Source organism: Myotis yumanensis, unplaced genomic scaffold, assembly GCF_028538775.1.
Source record: "Myotis yumanensis isolate MYYU_CA2020_CCGP unplaced genomic scaffold, mMyoYum1.0.hap1 SCAF_2, whole genome shotgun sequence".
NCBI classification, from domain to species: domain Eukaryota; kingdom Metazoa; phylum Chordata; class Mammalia; order Chiroptera; family Vespertilionidae; genus Myotis; species Myotis yumanensis.
Window position 1 is genome coordinate 158,377,462 of NW_027223753.1, and position 27,477 is coordinate 158,404,938.

A 27,477-nucleotide genomic window follows, 5' to 3' on the forward strand; every position below is an offset into this window, starting at 1 on the left:
GTGCTTAGAGGAAAATTTATATATTTTTATTGAATTTGTTAAAAAGTGAAGAAAAGCTGAAAATCAATGATCTTAGTGTAAAGTTTGAAATATAATGAATTAAACTCAAAGTAAAAGATAGATAATGATAAAGATGTGATGGTAAATTTTATGTGTTAACACAATTGAGTCATGGGGTAACCAGAGATTTGGTCAGATATTATTCTGGATGTTTCTGTGATGGTGTTTTTGAATGAGATTAACATTTAAATCAGTAGTCCAGTAAAGCACATGACCTCCCGAATGTGGGTGAGCCTCCTCCTGTCAGTTGCCTGAATAAAACAAGACAGCTGACCTTCCTCTATGGCAGTGGTTCTCAACCTCTGGCCCTTTAAATACAGTTCCTCATGTTGTGACCCAACCATAAAATTATTTTCGTTGCTACTGCATAACTGTAATGTTGCTACTGTTATGAATTGTAATGTAAATATCTGATATGCAGGATGGTCTTAGGTGACCCCTGTGAAAGGGTCATTCGACCGCCAAAGTGGTTGCGACCCACAGGTTGAGAACCGCTGCTCTATGGGAAGAGAATTCCCCCTGCCTTATTGCTTTCCAACTGGGACATCAGCTTTTTTCCTGCCTTCATACTTGATCTGAAACATCAGCTCTTCCTGGATCTCAAGCCTGCTGGCCTTCTGGTTGGAATTACACCTTCAGTTCTCCTGGTTCTTCAGACTCAGATGGAACTGTACCACTGGCTTTCTGGGTCTCCAGTTTGCCAACTCACCCTGCAGATCTTGGTACTTGTCAGTCTCTATAATCATGTAAGCCAGTTCCTTATAATAATCTCTTTCTGTATATACATCCTACAGGTTCTATTTCTCTGGAGAACTCTGACTAATACAAAATATGAGAACAGATATTAAAATAAATAGAAAAAAATGTAGTACATTAGTAACATCAAAAGTTGATTTTGTGAAAATACTAATAAAATTGATGCATCTCTGGCAAGCTGATCTAGAATTGAAGAAAAAAAGTACAAAGAACACAACCAATTTGCATTCATCTCAGAAACACAAAGGTGTTTTAACTTTTCATAGTCAATATCATATCCACATTAACAGAAATAAGGAGAAAATGTATTACAATAAAAAGAAGCATTTTAGTTCAACTTCCCTTCACGATAAATAAAAATCTCTTGTAACATTAGGAAAAGAAAAGTAATTAATATAAACTTCACTTATTTACCCAAAATTATGAAAATATCCTCCTTAATGGTGAGTTAACGGAATGTTTTCCTCCTGTAATAAGAAATGATATAAAGATGCTGATTATATACATCTTTTATTTAACATTGTGCAGCTATTGACAATATTAGTTGTTGAAGAAGGTGAGAAGGAACTGAAGCTCTCATATGCAGCTTTTGGAAGTGAAAACTGGTATAATTAATTTGGAAAACTGCTTGGCACTATTAATTAAAGTTAAACATACTCTTACCCCATGAGTAAATATGGATAAGTATATATCTGACAGAAATGCATATATGTGTTCACCAAAAGGCATTTACAAGTTTGTTCATAACAACATTTACATTACCTGTAAAATGAATAAATTGTGGGGATAGTAGTTACCTTTAGAGACAGAGGATGAGGATATTGACTGGGTAAGGGTGTGAAATAGGCTTCTGAGTGTCTTGTATTGTTTTTCTTCTATTTCTTGTTTTTCCATTGTGTTTCTTGACTTGGTAGTATTTTCTTAAGTATGTTCACTTCATCATAATTCATTAAACATACATCTATAACTTGTACTTTTCTCTGTACGTCAATAAAAATATTTATTAAAATACTAGAGGCCTGGTGCATGGATTCGTGCACCGGTGGGGTCCCTTGGCCTGGCCTGCGCCATCTTGCCATCCAGGACCCCTCGGGGGGATGTCGGATAGCTGGTTTTGGCTGGATCCCTGCAGGCCTGATCCAGTCAGGAGGTAGCCCAATCCTGTGCATTGAGCGAGTGTCCCCTGGTGGTCAGTGCATGTCATAGCAACCGGTCGACTGGTTGTTTGGTCGCTTAGGAGATATATATATATAGACTAGAAGCCTGGTGCATGAATTTGTGCACCAGTGGGGTCCCTTGGCTTGGCCTGTGGGATCAGGCTGAAACTGGCTCTCTGATATCCCCCGGATTGCGAGAGGGTGCAGGCCAGGCTGAGGGACCCCACCAGTGCATGATCGGAGCCAGGTAGGGACACAGGAGGTTTGCCAGCTGGGGAGAGACCATGAGAGGGGTCCAGGGCGTGTCCAGCCTGTCTTGCTCAGTCTTGATGGGCTGGACTCCAGCAGTAAGCTAACCTACTGGTCAGAGCATTTGCCACCCCCTGCCCCCAGTAGTCAATGCACGTCATAGCAAGCAGTTGAGTGGCCTTAGCATATCATTAGCATATTATGCTTTGATTGGTTGAACAGATGACCGTATGACCGGACACTTAGCATATTAGGCTTTTATTATATAGGATTCCTGACAAAAGAAATGTATAAAAATGAATTAACTCACACTTCCTTATGTATATATGTATGTATATGTTAAATATATAGAATCCAAGATCTCATTTAATGGGGAAAACACTAGAGGCATTGGCACTAAAGTCAGGAAGAAAGCAAGGATGCTGACCCTATCCACTATTTTTAATGGATTTTTTTGTAATGTGGTTAGATACATACAAGAAAAAGAATATAAATTGGGAAGGAAGAAATAAAATAGTCCCTATTTTAGGTTATATGGTAATATACCTGGAATGCCTGTGAAAATCAACATTAAAATGAATACAAACAGTGAAAGAATTTAGAGGGTAGCATATTAAAATCCAACCATAGAAACAGTACCCTCTTAGAAGAGACAATTAAGAGATGATCCCATATAAAACAGCAACCAAAAATTCAAAATAATTAGCTATAAAATTAAGAAAATCTATGTATGGAAGACTTTCCAACTTCCTGAAAGATATAAAAGTGTACTTGAATAAGAGAAAGGTATTCTTTGCTCTTGGATAAAAGGACTCATTATTTTTTCTTCTATTTCCTGAAATTTGGTATTTAAATGTTTTTTCTAAAGTCAAATGATTATATCAGTAAACAATTAAAATTGTTGATTTATACATTTTTATAAAAGTATACATTTCTCTGTTGACAAATATTTACATGTGTCCCACAATTTTCAATATGAGGCATTTGTGTTTAATTTCATAATGATTTCTTTTTACCATTAATTATTTAGGAGTATATTTTTTAGTTTCCAAAATATTTTTGGCAGTGACTTCTAATTATTTTTGATACTTTGGTGTGTGTTTTTTTTGTGTGTGGGTGTTTTGTTTTTTAAATCCTCACTCAATATTTTTTCTATTGCTTTTTAAAATATATATATTTTTATTGATTTCAGAGAAGAAGGGAGAGGTAAAGGAGAGAGAGATAGAAACATCAGTGATGAGAGGGAATCATTGATGGGCTGCCTCCTGCATGCCCCCTACTGGGGATCGAGCCCAGAACCTGGGCATGTGTCCTGACTGGGAATTAAACCATGACCTCCTGGTTCATAGATGAACACTCAGCCAATGAGCCACACTGGGCATGGTCTATTTCTTTTTAGAGAGTGGAAGGGAGGGAGGAGGAGAGAGAAACATCGATGTGTGAGAGACACGTCAATTAGTTGTCTCTCGCATTCACCTGGACTGGGGCCAGTGATCCAACCTGCAACTCAGGTTGTGCCCTTGACCAAGAATTGAACCCATGATCCTTCAGTGAGTGGACTGATTCTGTACCCACTTGAGTCACACTGGTCAGGGCTGGTGTTTAATAATTAATTTAACATGCCCTGACCGGTTTGGCTCAGTGGATAGAGCGTCGGCCTGCGGACTGATGGGGGTTCGATTCCGGTCAAGGGCATGTACCTGGGTTGTGGGCACCAGTAGGGGGCGTGCAGGAGGCAGCTGATCGATGTTTCTCTCTCATCAATGTTTCTAACTATCCCTCTCCCTTCCTCTCTGTAAAAAAATCAATAAAATATATTTTTAAAAATAATAATTAATTTAACATACATTTATCAGATAATCTATTTTCCTCGAATAGTGTTCCAGGTTCTGATGATATAGTAGTGAAGAAGTCACCCTACTTCTGTGCCTTTATAGTACTTACATTCTATTATGGGAGGTATATTTTTAAATTATCTATATATAGAGAGAGCTAGCCACAATGACCAAGGCTGGACTGAACACTGAGGGGGCTGAGGATCAGGCCCAGAGAGAGGCCTGAAGAGAGAGAGGCAGGGTCTGATCTGCAGCCTCTGTGGCAGGTGTTGATCAGCTGTTGCCTCTCTCTTTCTCTCTGGGCTTTGCCAGCAGCTGCACCTCTGTTTCTCTCGGGGCCTCCAGGGGGGCTGCTGATCAGCCCTGCCTCTTTGATCAGGCCCAGAGATAGGCCTGGAGACGCTGTCTGGCATAAAAACTGACCAATCAGAACCAAATCTGGGTGAAGTGTGAGGAGTCAATGGCTGCCTAGGAGGTGGAGCTTTTGACACTGACTGGCATAGAAACCAACCAATCAGAACCTAATCTGGTGAACTATGAAGGCAGAACCAAAGATGGGGGCTGAGGAGGGGTTTTAAGGGCAACAGCTATTTGGTGTAAGGTGTAAGAAAGTGGTTCCAGTTTTTAGTGACCAGTTTGGCAGTGTGATGCATATGGCTGGCTATCAGTCCAGATATAGGGATTATGTTTTTTTTTGTCTGCCAAGAGCATCTCCTCCTGATGAAAAAGGCTTTTCTTCCCCATTTAAGCAATCCTATCCTATATAATCTATACTAATAAAAGAGTAATATGCTAATTAGACCGGGTCGACCTGCCATCTTCCAGACATCCGACTGACTTCCTTCCGGACAAAGCCATGGTGGTGGGGGCCGAGGCAGAGGCAGTTAGGGGCGATCAGGCAGGCAGGCAGGTGAGCGGTTAGGAGCCTGTGGTCCTAGATTGGGAGAGGGATGTCCGACCGGCAGTCAGACATCCCCCAAGGGGTTCCTGATTGGAGAGGGTGCAGGCTGGGCTGAGGGAATTTCCCCCCCTTGTGCACAAATTGGGGGCAAGATCAGGCCGGCAGGGGAGGGCAGCTGGGGGTGAGACCAGGCTGGCAGGGGAGGCAGTTGGGGTGATCAGGCAGGCAGGCAGAGAGGTTAGGGGCGATCAGGCAGGCAGGCAGAGGGGTTAGGGGCGATCAGGCAGGCAGGCAGAGGGGTTAGGGGCAATCAGGCAGGCAGGCAGAGGCAGTTAGGGGTGATCAGGCAGGCAGGTAGGTGAGCAGTTAGAAGCCAGCAGTCCCAGATTGTGAGAGGTATGTCTGACCGCCGGTTTAAACCAGCAGTCGGACATCCCCCAAGGGGTCCCCGATTGGAGACGGTGCAGGCTGGGCTGAGGGAACACCCCTTCCCCCCATGCACGAATTTCATGCACTGGGCCACTAGAGTGTGTGTGTGTGTGTGTGTGTGTGTGTGTGTATTTATTTATTTATTTATTTACATATATAAATATATGTAATACTCTATAGTTTTATGTTTTGGTGTGGTCACGCATGTTTTAGCATGATCTTGTTTTTGTCTTGATCCATCATGGTCACAGAATGACCTTGTCTGATATCTCCTGGATGTCAGGGGCTGCCTTTCTCTATCTTAGTTCTCTAAATGATTCTACTGTTTTTTTACATTTCCTGTATTATAATAGTGTATAATTATCTTAATAATTTATGACATTTTGAGGTTCAATATTTTATATTTTGTAATTTTTTTTTAAAAATATATTTTATTGATTTTTTACAGAGAGAAAGGGAGAAAGATAGAGAGCCAGAAACATCGATGAGAGAGAAACATCGATCAGCTGCCTCCTGCACATCTCCTACTGGGGATGTGCCTGCAACCCAGGTACATGCCCTTGACTGGAATCGAACCTGGGACCCTTCAGTCCGCAGGCCGACGCTCTATCCACTGAGCCAAACCGGTTTCGGCATATTTTGTAATTTTTACTGAAGCTATTGCTAATAATGTTTTACAGCCTCCATTTTTCAGATGTTTACTTCAAAAAAATGTATTAGCATTTTAGAATACTATTTTATTAAATCTTTGGGCTCAGATCATGAAAGGTTATATTATTCACTAGAGGCCTAATGCACAAAATTCGTGCATTTGGGGGGGGAGGTGTCCCTCAGCCTGGCCTGCGCCCTCTCACAGTCAGGCAGTCGAACATCTTTAGCGTTGCTGCGGAGGTGGGAGAGGCTCCTGCCACCGCCACTACGCTTGCTAGCCATGAGCTCAGCTTCTGGCTGAGCGGCACTACCCCTGTGGGAGCACACTGACCACCAGGAGGCAGTCCCTGCGTTGAGCATCTGCCCGGGTGATCAGTGTGCTCCATAGTGACTGGTTGTTCTGCCGTCAGGCCGAAACCAGCTCTCTGACATCTCCTGAGGGGTCCTGGATTTCGAGAGGGCATAGGCTAGGCCAAGGGACCCCACCGGTGCACGATTGGGGCTGAGGAGGGACACGGAAGGTTGGCCAGCATATTACGTTTTGATTGGTTGGACGGCCTACCGGTCAACCGGACACTTAGCATATTAGGATTTTAATATATAGGATTTTTTCACTTAAGTCAGATTTTTCAAACTCTTTAGATGTACAGATCTCATTTCCATATACTCTGTAGGAATTTTTCTCATATACTACATAGGAATTGGTTTTATTGTCCATCATTTTCTATGGTATGTAAAAAGAATTTATTTGAAGTTGAAACACATCTTAGTACAATATGCATGACTTTATGTAAATTTTATTTTAGGAAATATTCTTTAAATTTACACTTTAAATTTAGCAAGTCATGCCCTTTAGTTTGTAAAGAAGCTCAATTGTTTTGTCAAATTAATTTTAAAATTTATTGTTTATGGTTTAAAAACAAAATAAGAATGTTATAGCTTCAAAAATAAGCATACATTGCTTTCCTGACCTGATATATGAAATTTTGTTTATTTCCTGTTAAAACTACTAGCTGGTTTGTTATTTTTTGTGTAAGTGATTAAGTCTCAGGATGCTATGTTGGAGTAGCTTATAACCAGCACTATATTTTCCATTTTACCACTAGGTTTTTTGTGTGTGTTTTTTTTAATATTGAAACATCATACTGTATAACAATTCTCATCAGAGAAATATTATTAATAGATTTCTAGAAAGTCATCCTAAGGCAAATCCATGGGCAATATTATTATTTCAATACTGGCCTATTTTTATCCTTCCTGTTTTTTCAACCAAGGATAAATTTAATGAAACATAAGCACTCAGAATCATAGCAAAAATCAGCATGGCTAGCACTAGTTGAAACTTGAATATGATCTTATAATGATCTGTTCTGAGATTCTTTTATTTTAAAACTAGAGGCCTGGTGGGGGGGGGGGGGCTCCCTCAGCCTGGCCTGTGCCCTCTCGCAGTCTGGGACCCCTTGGAGGGGTGTCCACCTGCTGGCTTAAGCCCGCTCCCCGGGGAGATCGGGCCTAAGCTGGCAGTCAGACATCCCTCTGGCAGCTCGGGAGTCCTTGGGGGATGTCACTTGCCAGCAGGGAGCAAGCTTAAGATGCAGTCGGACATCCTTAGCACTGCTGAGGAGGCGGGAGAGGCTCCCGCCACCACCACTGTGCTTGCAGCCGGCAGCCTGGCTTCTGGTTGAGTAGAGCTCCCCCTGTAGGAGCACACTGACCACCAGGGGGTAGCTCCTGCATTGAATGTCTGCCCCCTGGTGGTCAGTGTGTGTCATAGTGACCAGTCATTCTCAGTTGTTCTGCTATTTGGGTCAATTTGCATATTACCCTTTTATTATATAGGATAGAGGCCTGGTGCAGATGGGGGCTGGCTGGTTTGCCCTGAAGGGTTTCACGGATCAGGGTGGGGATCCCACTGGGGTGCCTGGCCAGCCTGGGTGAGAGGCTGAGGGCTGTTTTCAGGCTGGCCACACCTCCTTAAGGGTGGGGGTCCCTCCTGGGGTGCCTGGCCAGCCTGGGTGAGGGGCTGAGGGTCATTTTCAGGCTGGCCACGTGCCCCTACGACCCAAGCTCCCAGCCTCTCCTTTTTTTCTTTTTCTTTTTCCTGAGATTTATTTATCTTCTATAATTGAAACTTTGTAGTCTTGAGCGGAGCCAAGGGCCGGCCAGGGTAGGTGGGAAGCTTGGCTTCCTCCATTGCCAGGGGAAACCCAAGCCTCCTGCTTGCTCCAGCTCCGTGGCTGCCGCCATCTTAGTTGGGTTAATTTGCATACTCGCTCCTGGTTGGCTGGTGGGCGTGGCTGGTGGGCGTGGCTTGAGTGTAGCAGAGGGATGGTTAATTTGCATGTTTCTCTTTTATTATATAGGATGAAGAACATGTATTTTAATTGTCTTATTTATTGGTTTATAAACAACTATTAACCACTTTTAATGATCTGAATCTCTAGAATTTCTTTGTGAACCTCTAAGTGTTCATGAATTTGAGTTTAAAATGCTGTTATAAATCAAAGAAAAAAGAACTTGATAAAGAGAAACTAGATGCCAAATTTATGGCCACATTTTCAAGTGTATAGGATCAAATGGCATTATACATAATTTATTAAACTTACTTCATTTCATCCTTTATTTCATCTTTATTTTTTCTATCCCTTTTTTTCTTTTGCTTCAATTTCCTTATCTATTTTTTTTTGTTGTGTCATATATTTTTACATATTTTCTCAATTTCTCTTTGGAATGAGGCAGATTTAATTGGTAAATGTTTATATTGAAATAGCATATTTGCCAGTTTCTTAAAACATAGGAAGTCTATATTCAGGATCTAGAAAAATTGGTATTCTAAATAAAGTTGTATTATATAGTATGATTTAATTTTAATGTATTAACATTAAATTTTATTTGGAACAAGTTAAAATTAATGTTAGCATTACAAAATGATTGTTCTAATGTTTCCCAGCTGCTAATAGGTTATGAAAACGGTACTGTGGTATTCTGGGACTTGAAATCTAAAAGAGCAGAACTGAGACTTTATTATGATGAGGTAAGTGATGTCTTCTGAAATATTTGAAACAGTGTTATGACTTTGTGTCTGTTTTTTGCTTTTAAGTTTTCTATGTTACCAGTATTCTTATCATTGGGACACTGACTGATTCTGATTCAGTGCCTCATACTTCCTGTTGGCATTTGCACAAGTTCCAATTCTGGGTTGTTTTTCTGAGTGGGAATTCTGCCTTGACTGCCCATTTTTTGGGCCCTTTATGGCATCTTACATACTTTGGTGCCTATTACCTATACTGTATAGCCACCTTCATCTAAAGTTTTTTCCTTTCTTTAGGCTGTTTGCTTATGTCTTAACTCATTATCCTTAAGGTCTCTAAAGACACTATTCACACAGAAAATTATTTTTATGTATCATCAAATTTAAGTTGTTGAATGGTCTTATCTTCTAGTACTGCTGCCTTAGAATAGAGATTTTGTACATAGTAATGCCTAATAATAAGAGTCAGTAAGATCTTGAAGTTTTATTGTACGTAGTTGGGGCTGATTAGGGTTTCATTTAGAGAAAGCAATTAACTCCTATTTATAAAAGAATAGTCTCTGACCTGTTACTTCATATGTTCAGAGATTGATTCTAGGCCATTAATTATTTCCATCATCAGGAAAGGCTAATGTGAAGACAGTGAAGCTGGAGGCAAAGATGAGAAGAAAGGGGAATTGCCTCTTTTAGCTGTGAAAATAAAGGTTAACATCTGTGCTTTCAATTAAAATTTTAAAATGGTAGACTAGGGAGAGATAGGAGGAATATACAGGTCAACAATTGCTGTCTGATATCACCCATGCTTATAGGGAAAGAGTTCAGAAGAATGTAAGATAACACGGATATAAATATAAAAATAATTTTTAAAAACATTTCTTTTATAACCCTTCCTTTCTGTGCTCCCTCCAATCCCCTCTTAACAGTTTTTTTAAGTTTTGATACTTAAAGATAGCCAAAGATTTACAGGTAATGTGGGCATGCGTGGTGAAAAATACTACGGCAAGTGATGTTATACAAATATACTCTTTATGATAAAATCTCGGGGCATCTTAAATCATAACGAAAGAAGGATTTTCCTTTTGTTAAATACACAGAATGTAAAGATAAGGATGGAGATTGTTACCTTTCTCAAGACTAAGCAGCTAGATAAGAGTCTAAATACCGTCTGGGAATTTAGCCAGTTGGAACTAGCGTAGAGCAGCTAAAAAGGAAATCCAGAGGAAAATGCTGAATCGATAGTTTTCTTCTGGTCTTAAACAGTGTCGAAGGAATGTTTCTAACCTTAAAAAGCAAGCAAAAGTATTTACAATGAAATGTTTAAATAGGACTAACTATGTTTAAGTCAGTGGACTACTGCACTCTAAGCACTTTCTACCTAGAAATCATTTTAAATATTGATTTTATGATATATGTATCATTTCCTTTGGTTTCCTACCTTTTCAGTGGTTTTTACTAACAAGATTATCATTTTAAGACATATAGTGGAACCTCATTTCTGTTTTCTACATTTTAAAATTCTTTTTGAATTAGTTGCATTTTAGTAGAGCTTTAAAGTCCTTTTTAAGAAAAGGGTAGGGTATAAACAAATAATTAGAAATTAAATATTTATTCATTAAGTCAGGTCAAATGCCACCTCTTCAATAATGCACTCTTTGACATTCTCCTTTCTAATAACAAGTTGTTTTTACATGTCTGCTCTTCTGTACAATACATATACTTCTTTTATAGTACTTACTTGTTTTGGTTTTGTGTTGTAGCTATTATTTTGATATGTCTTCTCTAGGAGGTAGAAATTGACTGGGATAGGAAGAAGGGATGGGCCTGAGGACACTTTCTCTGCCCCCACCATATGTAGAAAAGCAGTCTGAGGGAACTTAACTGAGGATCATCCAAGTTAACACGTAGAGGTGGCAAGAAGTGACATTTCCCTTCTCTGCCTAGTAATGAAGAGCAGGGTGAGAAAAAAACATAAGTCCACAGTTTCATATTATCTTTTCCACTTAATCAAATCTTATCTTTTAAAGTATAGCTTATATCCTGTTTACTTTATGATATGTCTAATGATTACTCTATCATCAGTTATCTGTAACTCTAATAATACTTATTGTTTGGAAGTTCATTTACAGTCTTTCCTAGCTCATTATTCTCTAAGTCCCCTTAAGGCAGTGGTTTTCAACCTTCCTAATGCCTGGACCCTTTAATACAGTTCCTCATGTTGTGGTGACCCCCAATTTCATTGTTACAAATTGAACATAATTAAAGCATAGTGATTAATCACAAAAACAATATGTAATTATATATGTGTTTTACAATGGTCTTAGACGACCCCTGTGAAAGGGTCATTTGACCCCCAAAGGGGTCGCGACCCACAGGTTGAGAACCGCTGCCTTAAGGAAAGGATCCTGTTGCATATATCTGTTCAGCTTTTATGTCTACTAGAGCACCTACTTTATGCTACCACTGGGAATAAATTTGGGAAAATGGAGTAACATTTTTTAGTTTTCTTCCACAACTACAGAGTGAATCTGTAAATATAAAAAATTAATTCTTCTTGCTTCAAATCAATTTAAATTTTTTATGTTGGAGGAAATATGGTACTACAATGATTAAATATGGGTTTTTTAGTTAGATAGACCTGAACTTTGAGTTGTGTGACCTGAGCAAGTACCTCAATCTCTCTAGGCCTATTTTCCCATGTGTAAATTGGAAAAAATAATACCTGTTTTATAGGATTAAATGAAATAATGTACATAAAGTACTTCCCATTGGTCTGGCTCATCATTAGATATGGTGGCTCTTATGTAAATTGTTTTTTAAATTATCTACTTTAAGTGGAACTAGCCCACTATCTTACCAGAAATCATCTTCAGATAACCTTTCTTGTACTTCTATGTAAACAATTTTTCAAAGAAACATTATAGGATACAGGGAGGATGCAGAATTTATAACACGTTATGGGATCTAATGATGTTAGAAAATTTACTTAATTTGTATTTATCTCAGGAGATGAGTTTTTGTACCCTTTTATAAGCCCACAAAGGGATGAATCAAAGATAGTATAATGTGGGTCAGAAAAATTATGTAAGTTTCTTAAGTGTTATTGCTATAATAATTTTATGTCAATAATTTTTCTTTGAAATATAGAATGATATAACATCAACTTTCACTCTACTTGTTTTTAATTGTTATTCCATTAGGCTATTCATTCAATTGATTGGCATCATGAGGGCAGACAGTTCATGTGCAGCCATTCAGATGGTAGCTTGACTTTATGGAACCTGAAAAACCCAAGCCGTCCTTTCCAGATCACAATTCCACATGGTAAGAATCATGCTTTCAAAAGGAATAAACTATAGAATTATAGTGCTTTGATTTAAAGAGGTGGTATCAATGTGTTTGGTAGAAAGAAGCAATAGGACATAGCTTCTGATTCTAAATACCTATTATATACCTCATTCAGACCCCCCACATTATGCCCCAAACTTCCTGTCTATCCACTTTCCTACTTAGTAAGTGATATTTATATAGACCTTTCCAACCAAAAATTGGATAATGGATGGTTGATATATCTGAAACAGAGGAGATAATAAAGGATATTTGGCCAGTTTTTAAGTGTTAAGGAGAATGGCATTACCTAGATCTGACTTTTTTTTTTTTTTTTATTGCTTAAAGTATTACAAAGGGTATTACATATGTGTCCTCCCCCCCCCCCCCCCCCCCCCCGCCCTTGACAATCCCCTGGCCTCCCCTACCCCCCAGTGTCTTATATCCATTGGTTATGCTTATATGCATGCATACAAGTCCTTCGATTGATCTCTTACCCACCTCCCTCCTGCCCCGCAACCCTCCCTGGCCTTCCCGCTACAGTTTGACAATCAGTTTGAGGCATCTCTGCCTCTGTACTAGATCTGACTTTCAGACCTAATTCCTATACTGCCTTGTTACCTGTTGTTTTCTAGTTATTGCATTTATTTACATTTCTGCCATTTGGTTCCACTAAATTATGAGGACTGTGGTATTATTATAGGTTGTATTTATTTTATCTTCCTCATTGAAAAGAGTATTTAGCATGTATGTTGGGCATGTCCACCTATCTTTGATTCAGATGACCATATTATTTTCAAGAATATTGGTAATCAGAATTCTATGTTTATCTCAAAGTGTTGGTTGTTTCTTAGAGAGGTCAAAACCTACCATTTAATCAAACACATTCTATTTTATAGTTTCTGAGCATTTATAAAGTGTAACATTTAGAAAACAGTGTTTTTTAAAAATAATGGGTGACTTATAAATCACAAGATGGAATTATTTCATCTTCTGTTAGTCTGCCATGTTTTGTACCACAGCTGCATGTTCCATCTGCAGATGATTAATACATTTAATCTGAAGTGCTTTACTTAGAGATTACTTTAAATTTAGACACTTACATGAGATGCTTTATTTAAAGATTGCTGTGCTGGGCTGGTTTGGCTCAGTGGATAGAGGGTCAGCCTGTGGACTAAAGGGTCCCAGGTTCAATTTCGGTCAAGGGCACATGCCCGGGCTGCGAGCTCGATCCCCGTAGGAGGTGTGCAGGATGCAGCCGATCAATAATTCTCTCTCATCATTGATGTGTCTATCTCTTTTTCCCTCTCATTTCCTCTTTGAAATCAATAAAAATTAAAAATAAAAATAATTGCTGTTATGGAAACTTTGGATACCTATTTGCTGTACATCTACTCAGGTTTAATTATTTGTTTCTGTGGTGGGTTCTCCTCCCCATCAACTCTCCCCCCAACCCCCAATTTTAACTTTTATTTGCAAATGTGTAATATGGCTTATTCATACATTTTCTATTTACTTATATTCTCACTAGTCAACTTTGATACAAGTTCTTTTTGGCTTGCCTGGGTAACTGATACTTTCATATATTTTACCATATCTATATTTATTTTATCAGTTTGGGTTTTTCTATAATTCTGTTTTTGAAAAAAATGAAGTCTGTTCAAAGTTGTTGAAAACATCAGCATCTGCATCTCTCATAACATATCCATCAAATTAAATTCCTGCTGCCTCACTATGACATAGTGAAGCCAGTGTCAGTGATTTCAACAATAGAGGCCTCCATTGTCATATCTATCTATATTCTTTGGATTCAGTTTGTTTTTTTCTGGTTCAGCTATTTTTATCTTCTAAAATAAAAAATTTTCTCTTAAGTACTACTTCAGCTGTATCCTATAAATTTTATATGTAATTTCATTAATAATATGTAATTTTTGTTAATATTCAGTTTGAAGTATTTTCTAATTTCTATTATAATTCTCCTTTTTACCTGTGAGTTAGACACATGATTTGCCTATGGTACCTCCTTTGTCATTTTTATATTTGTTTTGTTTAATTTAGTACATTTTAAGCTTCTAGATTAGCCGTGGGCAAACTACGGCCCGCCGGCTGGATCCGGCCCGTTTGAAATGAATAAAACTAAAAAAAAAAAAAAGACCGTACCCTTTTATGTAATGATGTTTACTTTGAATTTATATTAGTTCACACAAACACTCCATCCATGCTTTTGTTCCGGCCCTCCGGTCCAGTTTAAGAACCCATTGTGGCCCTCGAGTCAAAAAGTTTGCCCACCCCTGTTCTAGATGGTCAGTTATTTCTTTGTACCCTGACAAATAGTACAGTACTCTGAGCATAAGGAGTATCAATAAACGCAATTTTTTATTATAATGTTTTATACAATACTACATTTAAGCTACTTCAATTACTGACAGGCAACAAATATAATTAAAGCAGAAATCCTTCACCCAAAAAATAATTTTGGAGTTGGAAATTGAAGTAAAACATTAATTAATTGGATATCTTTTCTATTAAAATTGGTGTATAATACTGATGTGTATTGGTTGAAAACTAGTAATTGCTTCCAGATGTATAAACAACTGTAAATATACTGTTGTGGTTAATTAACAGCTTGGTGATTATTAGAGAAGCACTGGCTAAAAAAGACATCACTGTGTAAAGGATGGGTTTCTTTCCTGGCTCTTGCTTCCTTCAGTTCTCTTATCCCACTCATTACCCAAACCAGTAACCCCAACCAGATGTTCCTCAATCCCAAGACCACTGTTCAGTGTGAGTCTTGAGCCAGAGTTGTCTCTTTGTAAGGCATCACAATTTACTTATTATGTCAGCAATTACTTTTTATCTATAATAGATACTTTTACATCTTTTTTTTAATGAGAATGATTATGACCAATATTTTATTATTAGTTGCCTCCTTATTGACATAGGGTAAAAGAAAAAGCAATTTTAGAAAAAAATGCCATGGAGCAGATATGGTGTGTTTTATGCTAATACCCTACCCTTTAAACATATTAAATATAACTATCTTGACATCCTATTTGGATTTGGCTGTGCCATTCTAAAGCTATCCTGAAAATGAACATATATGCATGTAAACACCTACTTATAATAGGTATCTGTGTCTATAAACAACTGTGGCAATACAAGAATAAATAAGGGTACTTAAAATAAAAAATGTATAAATCATCTAAAAATGTCAATTTTATTAAAATGAGAGAGAATATAAACAAAAACATAAATTGAACGATAAGTAGCTAAATGCAGAAGTAGCCCTACCTAGTTTGGCTCAGTGGATAGAGCGTCGGCCTGTGAACTGAAGGGTCCTGAGTTCAATTCTGGTTAAGGGCACATGCCCGGGTTGTGGGCTCGATCCCCAGTAGGGAGCATGCAGGAGGTAGACAATCAATGATTCTCTGTCATCATTATTGTTTCTAGCTCTTTCTCTCTCTCTCTCTCCCTCTCCTTCCCTCTCTGAAATCAATAAAAATATATTTTAAAAAATAAATGCAGAAGTAGCTTTGTTTCCATTTCATACTTTCTGATTCTTTATTCAAAATCTTATAAAATCTAAACAACATAATCTTTCCTTTACAAGAAACCACTATTTTTGTTGTATGCAAATAGAATACATCATTAAATTTACTTTTTAAAATCATGAAACATACTATCTGTGTTTATCATCTAATGAACTTTCCTTTAAATGAATTTAATGAAAATGCAGTGATATTGATAGTCTGTAAGCTTTGAATAGCATGTTTTTCTGCAAACGAATGGGGTTTGCTTGTGTTATAGATAAAACGTTGAGTATGGATCTTCATAATAACACATTTCATTTTGTGCATAAATATGTAAGTGTGCTTTCAATTTAAAGATTGATTTTTTTATCTTGAAACTTAAATAATTAGCTCTGGCTGGTTGGAGCATTGTCTGATACACCAAAAGGTCACAGGTTCAATTCCCAGTTAGGGCACATACCTGGGTTGCAGATTTGATCTCAGGTCAGGGCATGTGTAGTATGTGACCAATCAGTGTTTTACTTTCAAATCAATGTTTCCTCTCTCTCTCTTTCTACCTTCCTTTCTCTCTAAAATCAATAAAAGTATATCCTCAATTGAGGATTTAAAAAAAAGGAACTTAAATAATTAAAGTAATTTTACATAAGACTATACTTATACATGTAGAATGTAAAACAATATAAATTTGATAAGTTTACATATAACTTTATTAACTATATAGCAGTCAAGTATTAGGATTCAATAAATTGTTTACAAATTCAACAAAAATGTTAGGCTACATAGACATGTGTTTATCCTATTAGGAAAAATTCATATTACATTATTATTTTCTTTATATTTCTTTAGTCAAACTTTTTAATTCTCATGGACTAGTAGAATTTAAATCAGATTTAATAAAATTCTTTTTCTTTCTTTAGGAAAAAGTCAAAGAGAAGGAAGAAAATCTGAATCTTGTAAACCAATACTTAAAGTAGAATACAAGACCTGTAGAAACAGGTATGCACTTTTACTTTGGGGATTATTGGAAAATATGCAATAAACAGAGACAAGAAAGGTAGATAACTTTTAATGTTGATGTATTGCTTAAAGTTTTACATAATTATATTACCTGGCTGAATCCTTTACATTAACAATAACAGATTTCTTACTGTTTAATAAGCATATATGTGATGATCATTATTATGAATACTAGTGATCTGGTGCATGGATTCGTGCACATTGAAAGGAAATTAATTAGAAGGTGGCCAGCGAGGTGGGACTGGGCAAGACGGGCCAGACATGCCCTGGAGCCAACCTCCCGTGGTCTCTTCCCAGCGGCCCCATCTGGAGTGGCGCTGTGGCTCAAAAGGGGTCTATGGAGTGAGCGGGGTCCCTCAGGCAGGTGGGGTCCCTCAGCCTGTCCTGTGGGGATCAAGCCGAAACAGGCTCTCCAACATCCCCCAAGGGGTCCTGAAGTGTGAGAGGGCACTCTTCAAAGTTGCTGTCGTACAGGGTGTGGAATGCAAATGCAAGTGTGCAGTAAACCAGATTCGGGGCCAACAGTGTCCTAGCAACAACATAATGCATGACCGAAGGTGGAATTGAGTGGCCCACGAGGAATCAGGCTCCCTCCTCTCTGGTTTCGGGTGCATCACCTGAGAACCATGGCTGCCAAGTCACTGCAGCTCAGCAGCTTCTGCATTGAGTGTCTGTTCCCTAGTGGTCAATGCACATCATAGTGACCAGTCGGATGGAGGGAGGGACACTTAGCATATTAGCCTTTTATATATATAGATTACAAAGAACAACTTGCTTAAAATTTTTATGAATAGTCAGTTAAGTATTATATACATCAATTTTAACAATGTAGGGCCTTTGGCTATGTACATTACAAGTAGCAGTCGTTTAGCATTATTAAGAAGAGCTATTTACCTATTGGTATTGCACATGAAATAATTAAATACATAACCAAGCCTCTGTACTTTAGGTTTTTATACTTTGAAATTGGAAAGATTATCGTTTGTTTAAAAGATAAACAGTAATGTACATTGGCATAAAATAGTATTAAATTTTAATATATAGAAAATTAAAGAATGCTTAAAATTCTATCTTGTATATATATAGCAGCCATATCCTATACCTCAACAATGTTCTTTTTACTTGCAATAATTTTTAGTGGCAATATATTCATCCAGAATTACCATAATTCCAAATCTTGCTTAAACTTTAATTTTATTTTTACTCTAAATTGGATAATCCTATCTTATATTACTTATATGCTCACACTAGAATGTTTTCTTGGCATCATAGGTACTTTTAATGTTTGTTTATACCTACTATTATAAAGACTTAATAGTATAAAATTGTGGTAATTTTAACCAGTTAGCTTATGTATATATAGTTTATTTATATATATAAAGCTTCTATAAAACATCATATATAATAAAAGGGTAATATGCAAATAGACTGAATGGCAGAATGACCAGTCACTATGACACACACTGACCACCAGGGGGCAGACTCTCAGTGCAGGAACTGCCCCCTGGTGGTCAGTGCACTCCCATAGGGGGAGCACCGCTCAGCCAGAAGCTGGGCTGATGGCTCATGAGGAGTGGGCCTAAGCTGTCAGTCGGACATCCCCCAAGGGCTCCTGGACTGCAAAAGGGTGCAGGCCAGACTGAAGGGCCCCCCCACCCCCGAATGCACGAATGTCATGCACTGGGCCTCTAGTATGTGTATATTTGTGCAATTTGTTTGGTGTACTAAAATGAAAGAGAATACTTGCTGATTTTGAACCTGTTATGGTCTAGTACAGCCGTGGGCAAACTACGGCCCGTGGGCCGGATCCGGCCTGTTTGAAATGAATAAAACTAAAAAAAAAAAAAAAAGACTGTACCCTTTTATGTAATGATGTTTACTTTGAATTTATATTAGTTCACACAAACACTCCATCCATGCTTTTGTTCCGGCCCTCCGGTCCAGTTTAAGAACCCATTGTGGCCCTCGAGTCAAAAAGTTTGCCCACCCCTGGTCTAGTAGCAGAAGTAAGGCCATAAACTTGTGCTTTCCCTATAACATGTGAGGTACTTTTAGAGGAATATGCTATGAGAGCATAGCAAAAGATTACCTAAACCTGCCAAGAGGGAGTGGGGAGAATAGTGAAGAGAGAAATCAGTGAATTTCTTCTTGGCTTTCCTTTTGAAATGCCTAAGATGGTACTAAAAAGGCATGATTTGATGACAGGCAAAGGGAGGAAAAGGGTGAAGATGGAGATCAAGAATTCAAATCAAGGTAGTGTAAAGTAATGATTAAGATCATTGGCTTATAGAGTAAGATATCTATATGACCTTGAAAGTTATAATTAACTTTGATTTATTCACTTGTGATGTTTATGAAAATTAATGAAATTATGCATGAAGTTTGTAATGTCATAAGTTTTATAAATGGCACATAGTGGATTTCTTAAAAACAAATTATTACTGTCATCATTATAGACATCCCATTTTTAAACGACTCAACTGCTCCTAAATTAATGATTTGTTCTAGTAATGGTGATCCAACTTTGTGTAAAAGCAGTTCTTCAGACTTCTAATGTAAAATAATTACATATGTATTATTAATTATCCTATGTACTGTATAGTTAAGTACATTGTTACTATATTAGAAAAGGAGACTAAAAAGCAGAAGAGCACTGATATTAAGAGTACTGAGATGTGCCCTAACCAGTTTGGCTCAGTGGATAGGGCGTTGGCCTGTGGACTGAAGGGTTCCAGGTTCGATTCCAGTCAAGGGCATGTACCTTGGTTGCGGGCACATCCCCGGTGGGGGGTGTGCAGGAGGCAGCTGATCGATGTTTCTCTCTCATCAATGTTTCTAACTCTCTATTCCTCATTCCTCTCTGCAAAAAATCAATAAAATATATTTTTTTAAAAAAAGAGTACTGAGATGTATTGAAATAGAAAAATGGGCGATAGTGTGGACATTGGATATGGAAATAAATAGCTATATTTCCACTCCCATCCTAAATAATAAAAGACTAATATACAAATTGACCGAATGGCAGAATGACTGGTCGCCATGAAGCGCACTGACCACCAGGGGCAGACGCTCAATGCAGAAGCTGCCCCGTTATGGTCAGTGTGCTCCCACAGGGGGAGAACCTCTCAGCCAGAAGCTGGGCTCATGGCTGGCGGGCTCATGGCTGGTGAGCGCAGTGGCGGTGGGAGGAGCCTCTCCCACCTCCATGGTAGTGCTAAGGATGTCTTTTTGGAGCGGGCCTATGCCGTCAGTTGGACATCCTCCGAGGGCTCCCGGATTGCGAGAGGGTGCAGGCAGGGCTGGGGGACCCCTCCCCCCCATGCACAAATTTTGTGCATCAGGCCTCTAGTTCAGGTATAAAGTAGAAACTTTGTGAAATAAAAAATTGGAATGGCTGTGACAAGAGCAGGAACTTTAAGAAGAGCTCTACTACTTATGCTGCAGCAATAGGGCCTTTTAAAGGACTGAATAGACAGCAGATGTAAGGAGTACATTTTCTGCTTGCTTGAATCTGAGACCAGCCATTCACAGACTTGCTTTACATTTCTAGGGATGAACAATCATTCTGCTCAGAAATTGTTGGTCCCCAATCACCAAGTTCCCTACTGGCACTCCAGCCATGATGGCCTCTAGGCATAATAATTTTATACCCTTCAAAAATAGGAATATTGATCTCTGTACTGCTACTATTATCAAGTTCTCTGTGGTTAAATAAAAATTACTTTCTGCTACTGTTTTAATCCCTTCCTTTTATGGCCACCTATTGATAGACTTCATGTGTAGTTAAGTTCTCCAGGCCTCAGTATACCCATCTGTTAAGTAGGAATAATAATAGTAGTTTTCTCGTTGGGGTATTATAAAGATTAAATTAAAAAATACCTGTCAAGTTCTTCATGCAGTACCTGGAACATCATAAATACTTAACGAATGTTAAAATTGAATAAGTATTATATCATGTTACTTATTGTTAATCCTGTTGCCTTCATTGAAGCAACATGTTAATGCTTTTTTCTTTATTATAGTTCATCTGCTTTACAAATTATACAGTTAAATAGACTTTTTTTCTTTTGGTGTAGGTCTATGGATTTTAACACATGTATAAATTCTCAAAATCACCATCACAATAAGAATACATAGCATTTCCCACTCCCCAAACTCTCATGCTATCCCTTATATAGTCACATCCTTTCCCCAACTTCTAACTTCTGGCAACCATGGATCTGTTCTCCATCTCTGTGGTTTTAGCTTTTCGAGATGTCATATAAATGCAATTATATATTACGTAACCTTTTGTGTCTAGCTTTTTTAAATTGATCTTAGAATGAGAGGAAGGTAGAGAGAAACATTGATGTGAGAGTGAAACATCAATTGGTTGCTTTCCATATGTGTCATGACCAGGGATTGAACCCAAAAACCTGGATATATGCCCTGATCAGAATCAACCCCAAGACCTTTCAGTGTATGGGATGATGCTCCAACCAACTGAGCCATACTGGCCAGGGGAGCCTACCTGCTTTCACCAACATAATGCCTTTGAAATTTATCCAAGTTGTGTGCATTGATAATTTTTAGTTTTATTAATGTTTTCCTTATGTATAAAAACACTGTAAATTATATGGATTTTAATTTCCTGTATAATAACCCAGGATGCATTTGTATTAGTAATGAAGAAGATATTTACTAGTATGGTACAGCATTTACCAAATTGTGTTCCTTTTAATCACTGATTGTATTCATGGAAGAAAGGAATCTATAATCAAATAAATTAGAGAAATCTGAGAAATTCTGGGTTATATAAAAGTAAATTGGATTCTTTTCTCTATGATTTCTCAGATCTTTAACATATGTCATGAATTTTAAAACTTCAAAGGGCAGATATGGTTTGCAAGTGTCAAGTTATTAAGAACATTTTTATTTTTTGCCAAACACCTATTAAGTTGTATTCTACAGTTTGAGAAACATTAGACTAGAAATGAAAAACATGGACTTTGGAGTCTGGATTTGAATCTTTGTACTTCCACGCACTAGCTGCTTTAAGCTAAGAAGTTATTTAATCTGCATTAATCCCAGACTCCTCATCTACAAAATGGGGCTGATAATACTTTCCTCATCAGGACTGAGAATTATAAGGTTTTGAGGATTACATAAATTTTACTTTATATGTACACACAGCACAGTATATGCCAACATTTTACCAACTAAAGGCCCAGTACATGAAATTAGTGCATGGGTAGGCTCCCTAGACCTGGCTGGTGATCAGGGCCGATCTGTGGGGTCACTGGTGGGGCAGTCAGGGGTCCCTGCTGGCACCTGCCTTGGCCAGCCTGACGCCACCCGCTCGCCGGCCCCACTCCCCCACTCCCCTGCTGGTCGCCTCCCTCTGCAGGGTGACTGGCGGGGTGGTCTGGGGGCGGGGCCCGCTGGCACCTGCCTTGCCTGGCCTGGGGCCTGCGGGCTGGGGGCAGCTCCTGCATTGAGTGGCTGCCCCCTGGTGGTCAGTGCACGTCATAGCGACCGGTTGTTCTGCCGTTTGGTCGATTTGCATATTAGGCTTTTATTATATAAGACTAGAGGCCCGTTGCATGAAATTTGTGCACAGGGGGTGTCCCCTTAGCCCAGCCTGCACCCTCTCCAATCCAGGACCCCTCGGGGGATGTCCAACTGCCAGTTCAGGCCCGGCAGACATCCCTCTCACAATCCTGGATTGTTGGCTCCTAATCATTCACCTGCCTGCCTGCCTGCCTGGTCGCCCCTAACTGCCCCTACACCTGCTAGCCTGATTGCCCCTCACTGCCTCTGCATGCTGGCCTGATCACCCCTAACTGCACCCCCTGCCAGCCTGGTCGCCCCTAACCCCACTGCCAGCCAGGTTGCCCCCAACTGCCCTCTCCCTGCTGGCCTGGTCACCCCATGCAGCCTGCTTGTTCAGTCATTTGGTCGTCCCTCAGTAATGCCCCTGCAGGCCTGGTCGTAGGCAGCCATCTTGTGAGGATGTGATGGTCAATTTGCATATTACCTCTTTATTATATAGGATGTGCATGGTAATCATTCAGTAAATTGTGGCTATTTATTACTACAGGCACTACAGACCACTGTTTAGAAGAACAGGTTTAGAAGTCTGACAGACCTCAGTTTTCTTTTGGGTTTTTCTGCTTAGTTATTTAACCTCATTTATAAAATGAGGGTAATACTTATGAGGATTTACTGCAATAATTAAATTTCTAATGCAATTATCTATGAGTGGTTCCCTGAGCATTTTCCTGAGTAAATAACTTTTTATTCAATCATCCAGTAGTTTACAAAGAAGTACATGTATAATTAAGTTTATACCCAATATTTTCTGATGCAGAGTCATAATGACAGCAAAAATGATTTGCTCTCTTTCAATATTAAAAAGGACAGGGGAGGTGGTTGAGGTTGAGGAGGGTATAGGGAGCAAAAATGGTGATGGAAAAGTAAATAAATACAATTTTTTTTTAGAAGAAAGGACATATTTTGCAATGTGCTTACAAAAAAGAGGGAGAGTAAATTGCTTCTGATCTATGTTTATATTAGTACTAGGAGATGAGAGTAAATTCACTTTTACATGGAAATAATTAGATAGTTATGGCCTTTATTAATGGAACAGATATTAAGGTCAATATGTATGAAAAGGTACTATGTTCTCCAAGTCATGATCCCTGATGTGAAATAAAGCAATCAACAAACAAAGATACAGAAACCCATAGTCATTTCATTAGAAATGATTTTTAAATCTGGAGAAATCTTCTTAATAATATATGTGTAATTTATAGAAAGAACAGAAATGTTTCTTAATAGCACTATTATTAGGTGAGTAACTTACTATGTCAAATTACTGGGGAAAGACTAACTCAAGTCAATTGATGCAGGATTCAAGGAAAATAAATTAGAGCATTATTGCTTGTATAGCTTACAACTCAAATAATTTTGTCAAAATATTGACAGAATTATAAATAAAAATTAGTACAGGTATTTTATATATAGGTTTTGATGGCAACTTTATAAAGGTTTTGTTGTTGTTCTTGTTGTTGTTGTATGTAGCCAGCATAAAATTAGCAAATGTCCTATTGGTAATCTTTGATACTATGTACAGTACAAAACAGAAGAGAAAGGGAAGTTTTATAAAGTGATTTCTAGAAATAAGTAGATTTTTCAGTTTATCGGATGGATGGAAGTGAATTATTTAGAGAAGCATGTATTCTCAAAGAATTTGGTACACTAAAAGTATTTAGCTCTTTTTTTAAAAAATATTTACAAGAGTATTTTCTGTTTGATATTTACTTATTGAAAACACTTTATATCATCACTTATTTCTTTTATATACATACTAGTGGCCCGGTGCATGAAATTCGTGCATGGGGGAGGGGGTGTTCCTCAGCCCGGCCTGGACCCTCTCCAATCTGGGACCCCTTGAAGGATGTCCTACTGCCGGTTTACAGGGATCGGGCCTAAACTGGCAGTCGGACATCCCTCTCACAATCCGGGACTGCTGGCTCCTAACCGCTCACCTGCCTGCCTGCCTGCCTGATTGCCCCTAACCACTCTGCCTGCCTGCCTGCTCACCCCCAACTGCCCCCCGACCAGCCTGATTACCCCCAACAGCCCCCCTGCTGGCCTGTTCACTCCAAACTGCCCCCCCCCCCGCTGTTCTGATCACCTCCAACTGACCCCCACTGATGGTCTGCTTGCCTCCAACTGGCCCCCCTGCTGGTCTGCTTACCCCCAACGGCCCCGCCCCCCACCAACCTGATCACCCACAACTGCCCTCCCCTCTTGGCCTCTAACCGCCTCTACCTCGGCCCCGCCACCATGGCTTTGTCCAGAAGAATGTCTGGAAGGTCTCCTGGAAGGTCTCCCAGGCTAATTAGCATATTACCCTTTTATTAGTATAGACTAGAGGCCCGGTGCACAAAAATTTGTGCACTGGTGGGGGGTATCCCTCAGCCCCACTTGTGCCCTCTCACAGTCTGGGACCCCTTGGGAGATAACAACCTGCTGGCTTAGGCCTGCTCCCGGGTGGCAGAGGGCAGGCCCAATCCCTAGGTGCCTGCCCCGCAGCACCTGGTTTGGCTCGGAGCAGGGCCGATTGGGGAGTTGGGGTGCTGCCCCCTTTTATGCACAGAGCAGGACGGATCAGGAGGTTGCAATGCCACCCTCAGTCATGCTCAGGGTAGGGCCGATTGGGGGGTTGGGGCGCCGCCCCCGTCACCCACGGAGCAGGGCCAATCAGGGGGTTGGGGCACTCCTCCCTGTCACACTCAGGGCAGGGCCGATGGGGAGGTTGCAGCTCCACCCCGTCACACACAGAGCAGGGCCCATATGGGGGATTGGGGGGCCGCACCCTGTCACACACAGAGCAGGGCCGATCAGGGGGTTGGGGCGCCTTCCCCTGCCATGAACAGAGCAGGGCAGATAGGGAGGTTGTGGCCCCACCCCCTGTCCCACACAGAGACACAGGGCGATCAGGGGGTTTGGGCGCTGCCCACTGTCACACTGCTCCAGGGGCCAGGAGGCCTCGTGGCTCCGCTGATCCCAGGCCGGGAGGCCTCATGGCTCTGCTGATCCCGGTGCTGGGAAGCATATTACCCTTTTAATATATAGGATAGAGGCCTGGTGCACAGGTGGGGGCCGGCTGGTTTGCCCTGAAGGGTGTCCCGGATCAGGGTGGGGGTCCCGCTTGGGTGCCTGGCCAGCCTGGGTGAAGGGATGATGGCTGTTTGCAGCTGGTCACACCCCCTTCAGGGTAGGGGGTCCCCACTGGGGTGCCTGGCCAGTCTGGGTGAGGGGCTGAGGGCTGTTTTCAGGCTGGCGGGTGACTGAAGCTCCCAACCTCTCCTTTTTTCTCTTTTTTTAAATTCTGGCATTTATTTACCTTCTATGGCTGTCACTGGAGCTGAGAGCCGGCTTTAGCTCTGAGGCTCGGCTCCAGCTCTGAGACCTCGGCTGCTGAAAGCAGGTTTCTGGGCTTTGTTTACCTTCTGTATTTGAAACTTTGTTGCGACTCCAGCTCTGAGATCCCGGCTGACTGAAAGCAGGTTTCTGGGTTTTGTTTAGCTTCTATATTTGCAACATTGTTTCTTAGAGAGCAGCTCAGAGCTGGGCAGCGGCAGGCAGGGAACCTTGGCTTCCTCCATCACTGGAGCAAGCAAGCCTCCTGTTCGCTTCAGCTGCCTGGCTGCTGGCCGCCATCTTGGTTGGCAGTTAATTTGCATATCTCCCTGATTAGCCAATGGGAAGGGTAGTGAAGTTATGGTTAATTACCATGTTTCTCTATTATTAGATAGGATATTAGAGATATAGGTATTAACTAGAGACAAGTGAAAAATTATGAAGCTATTTAATAACTTTCTAATAGCTATGCTATCTTATAGTCATCTCATTCCTACTCTATCTAATTGTATCTTGCAACTAACAGAGAATTAAAAAATTAATTGATGTTAATTTTATAAGCTAAATAGAACTGGCTGGCACTAAGTAAAATTGAGAATAAGATCACATTTCGTTTGATGAATTATTTTTCCCTTACACATTAGTTTTCTCCATCTATTTATCATAACCTTTTCCCACAGAAAGTCCATTGCATAGAATTTTCATGTTATCTCCTACCATTTTGGGTTTGCCACTGTCACATTTTATGTCATATTAAAACTTGCTTCCTTTTTCTTTTTGAGATTTGGGACCCAACATACTAACTGGTTAATATGAAAAAAACTAACATAGCCTATATTTAGTGATTTAAAGTTTGGGAACCAACTAATACTATATGTGAGAATGTCTTTTTGAGTCAGTGACCCCTTCACCTCCCTTCTACCTCACTGTCTTTCCCTTTCCCCACCCTCAACATCTTAAGACTGATTCATTAATAATTTTAATGGTGAGAATGTATATTCAGTAAAAGGGAAATGGAAAAATAGTAAATTGTTGGGTGAGATATTTTGGGACAGGAAAAGTTTTTTTTTTAAAATATATTTTATTGATTTTTTACAGAGAGGAATGGAGAGGGATAGAGAGTTAGAAACATCGATGAGAGAGAAACATCGATCAGCTGCCTCCTGCACACCCCCCACCGGGGATGTGCCCGCAACCGAGGTACATGCCCTTGACTGGAATCGAACCTGGGACCCTTCAGTCCGCAGGCCGACTCTCTATCCACTGAGCCAAACCACTTAGGGCATAGGAAAAGATTTTTGTTCTCCTGTGTAATTATGTTATATAAGCTCTCCACCCAGTTTATTGGCTCAATCCTGTGACATTGTGTCATCTAAAAGGACTTCTCAGTCTTATTAATTTTTTTTCCTATACAGCGAACCATTTATAATATTTTCTGGTGGACTGTCCTATGACAAAGCTTGCAGAAGACCGAGTTTAACCATCATGCATGGAAAAGCAATTACAGTACTTGAAATGGATCATCCTATTGTTGAATTTCTAACTTTATGTGAAACACCCTATCCGAATGGTAAGTAACTAAAATGAAAGTATTTGTGTTGAAAAATCATTTTTTGAAATAAGTTCC

The 27,477-nt window shown here is 39.7% G+C and overlaps 1 protein-coding gene across 7 annotated transcripts in view; it reads left to right on the top strand.

The window, feature by feature from the left end:
* The window catches only part of STXBP5L (syntaxin binding protein 5L), a 221,634-nt gene that overhangs the window by 63,440 nt on the left and 130,717 nt on the right, over window positions 1-27,477 (top strand). For all 7 annotated transcript variants that reach the window (XM_070406280.1, XM_070406286.1, XM_070406282.1 and 4 more), the window contains exons 8-11: window positions 8,989-9,072; window positions 12,267-12,390; window positions 16,841-16,919; window positions 27,266-27,420. In XM_070406280.1, coding sequence (XP_070262381.1) covers window positions 8,989-9,072; window positions 12,267-12,390; window positions 16,841-16,919; window positions 27,266-27,420 — 442 coding nt within the window. The remainder of the gene's footprint in view (window positions 1-8,988; window positions 9,073-12,266; window positions 12,391-16,840; window positions 16,920-27,265; window positions 27,421-27,477) is intronic.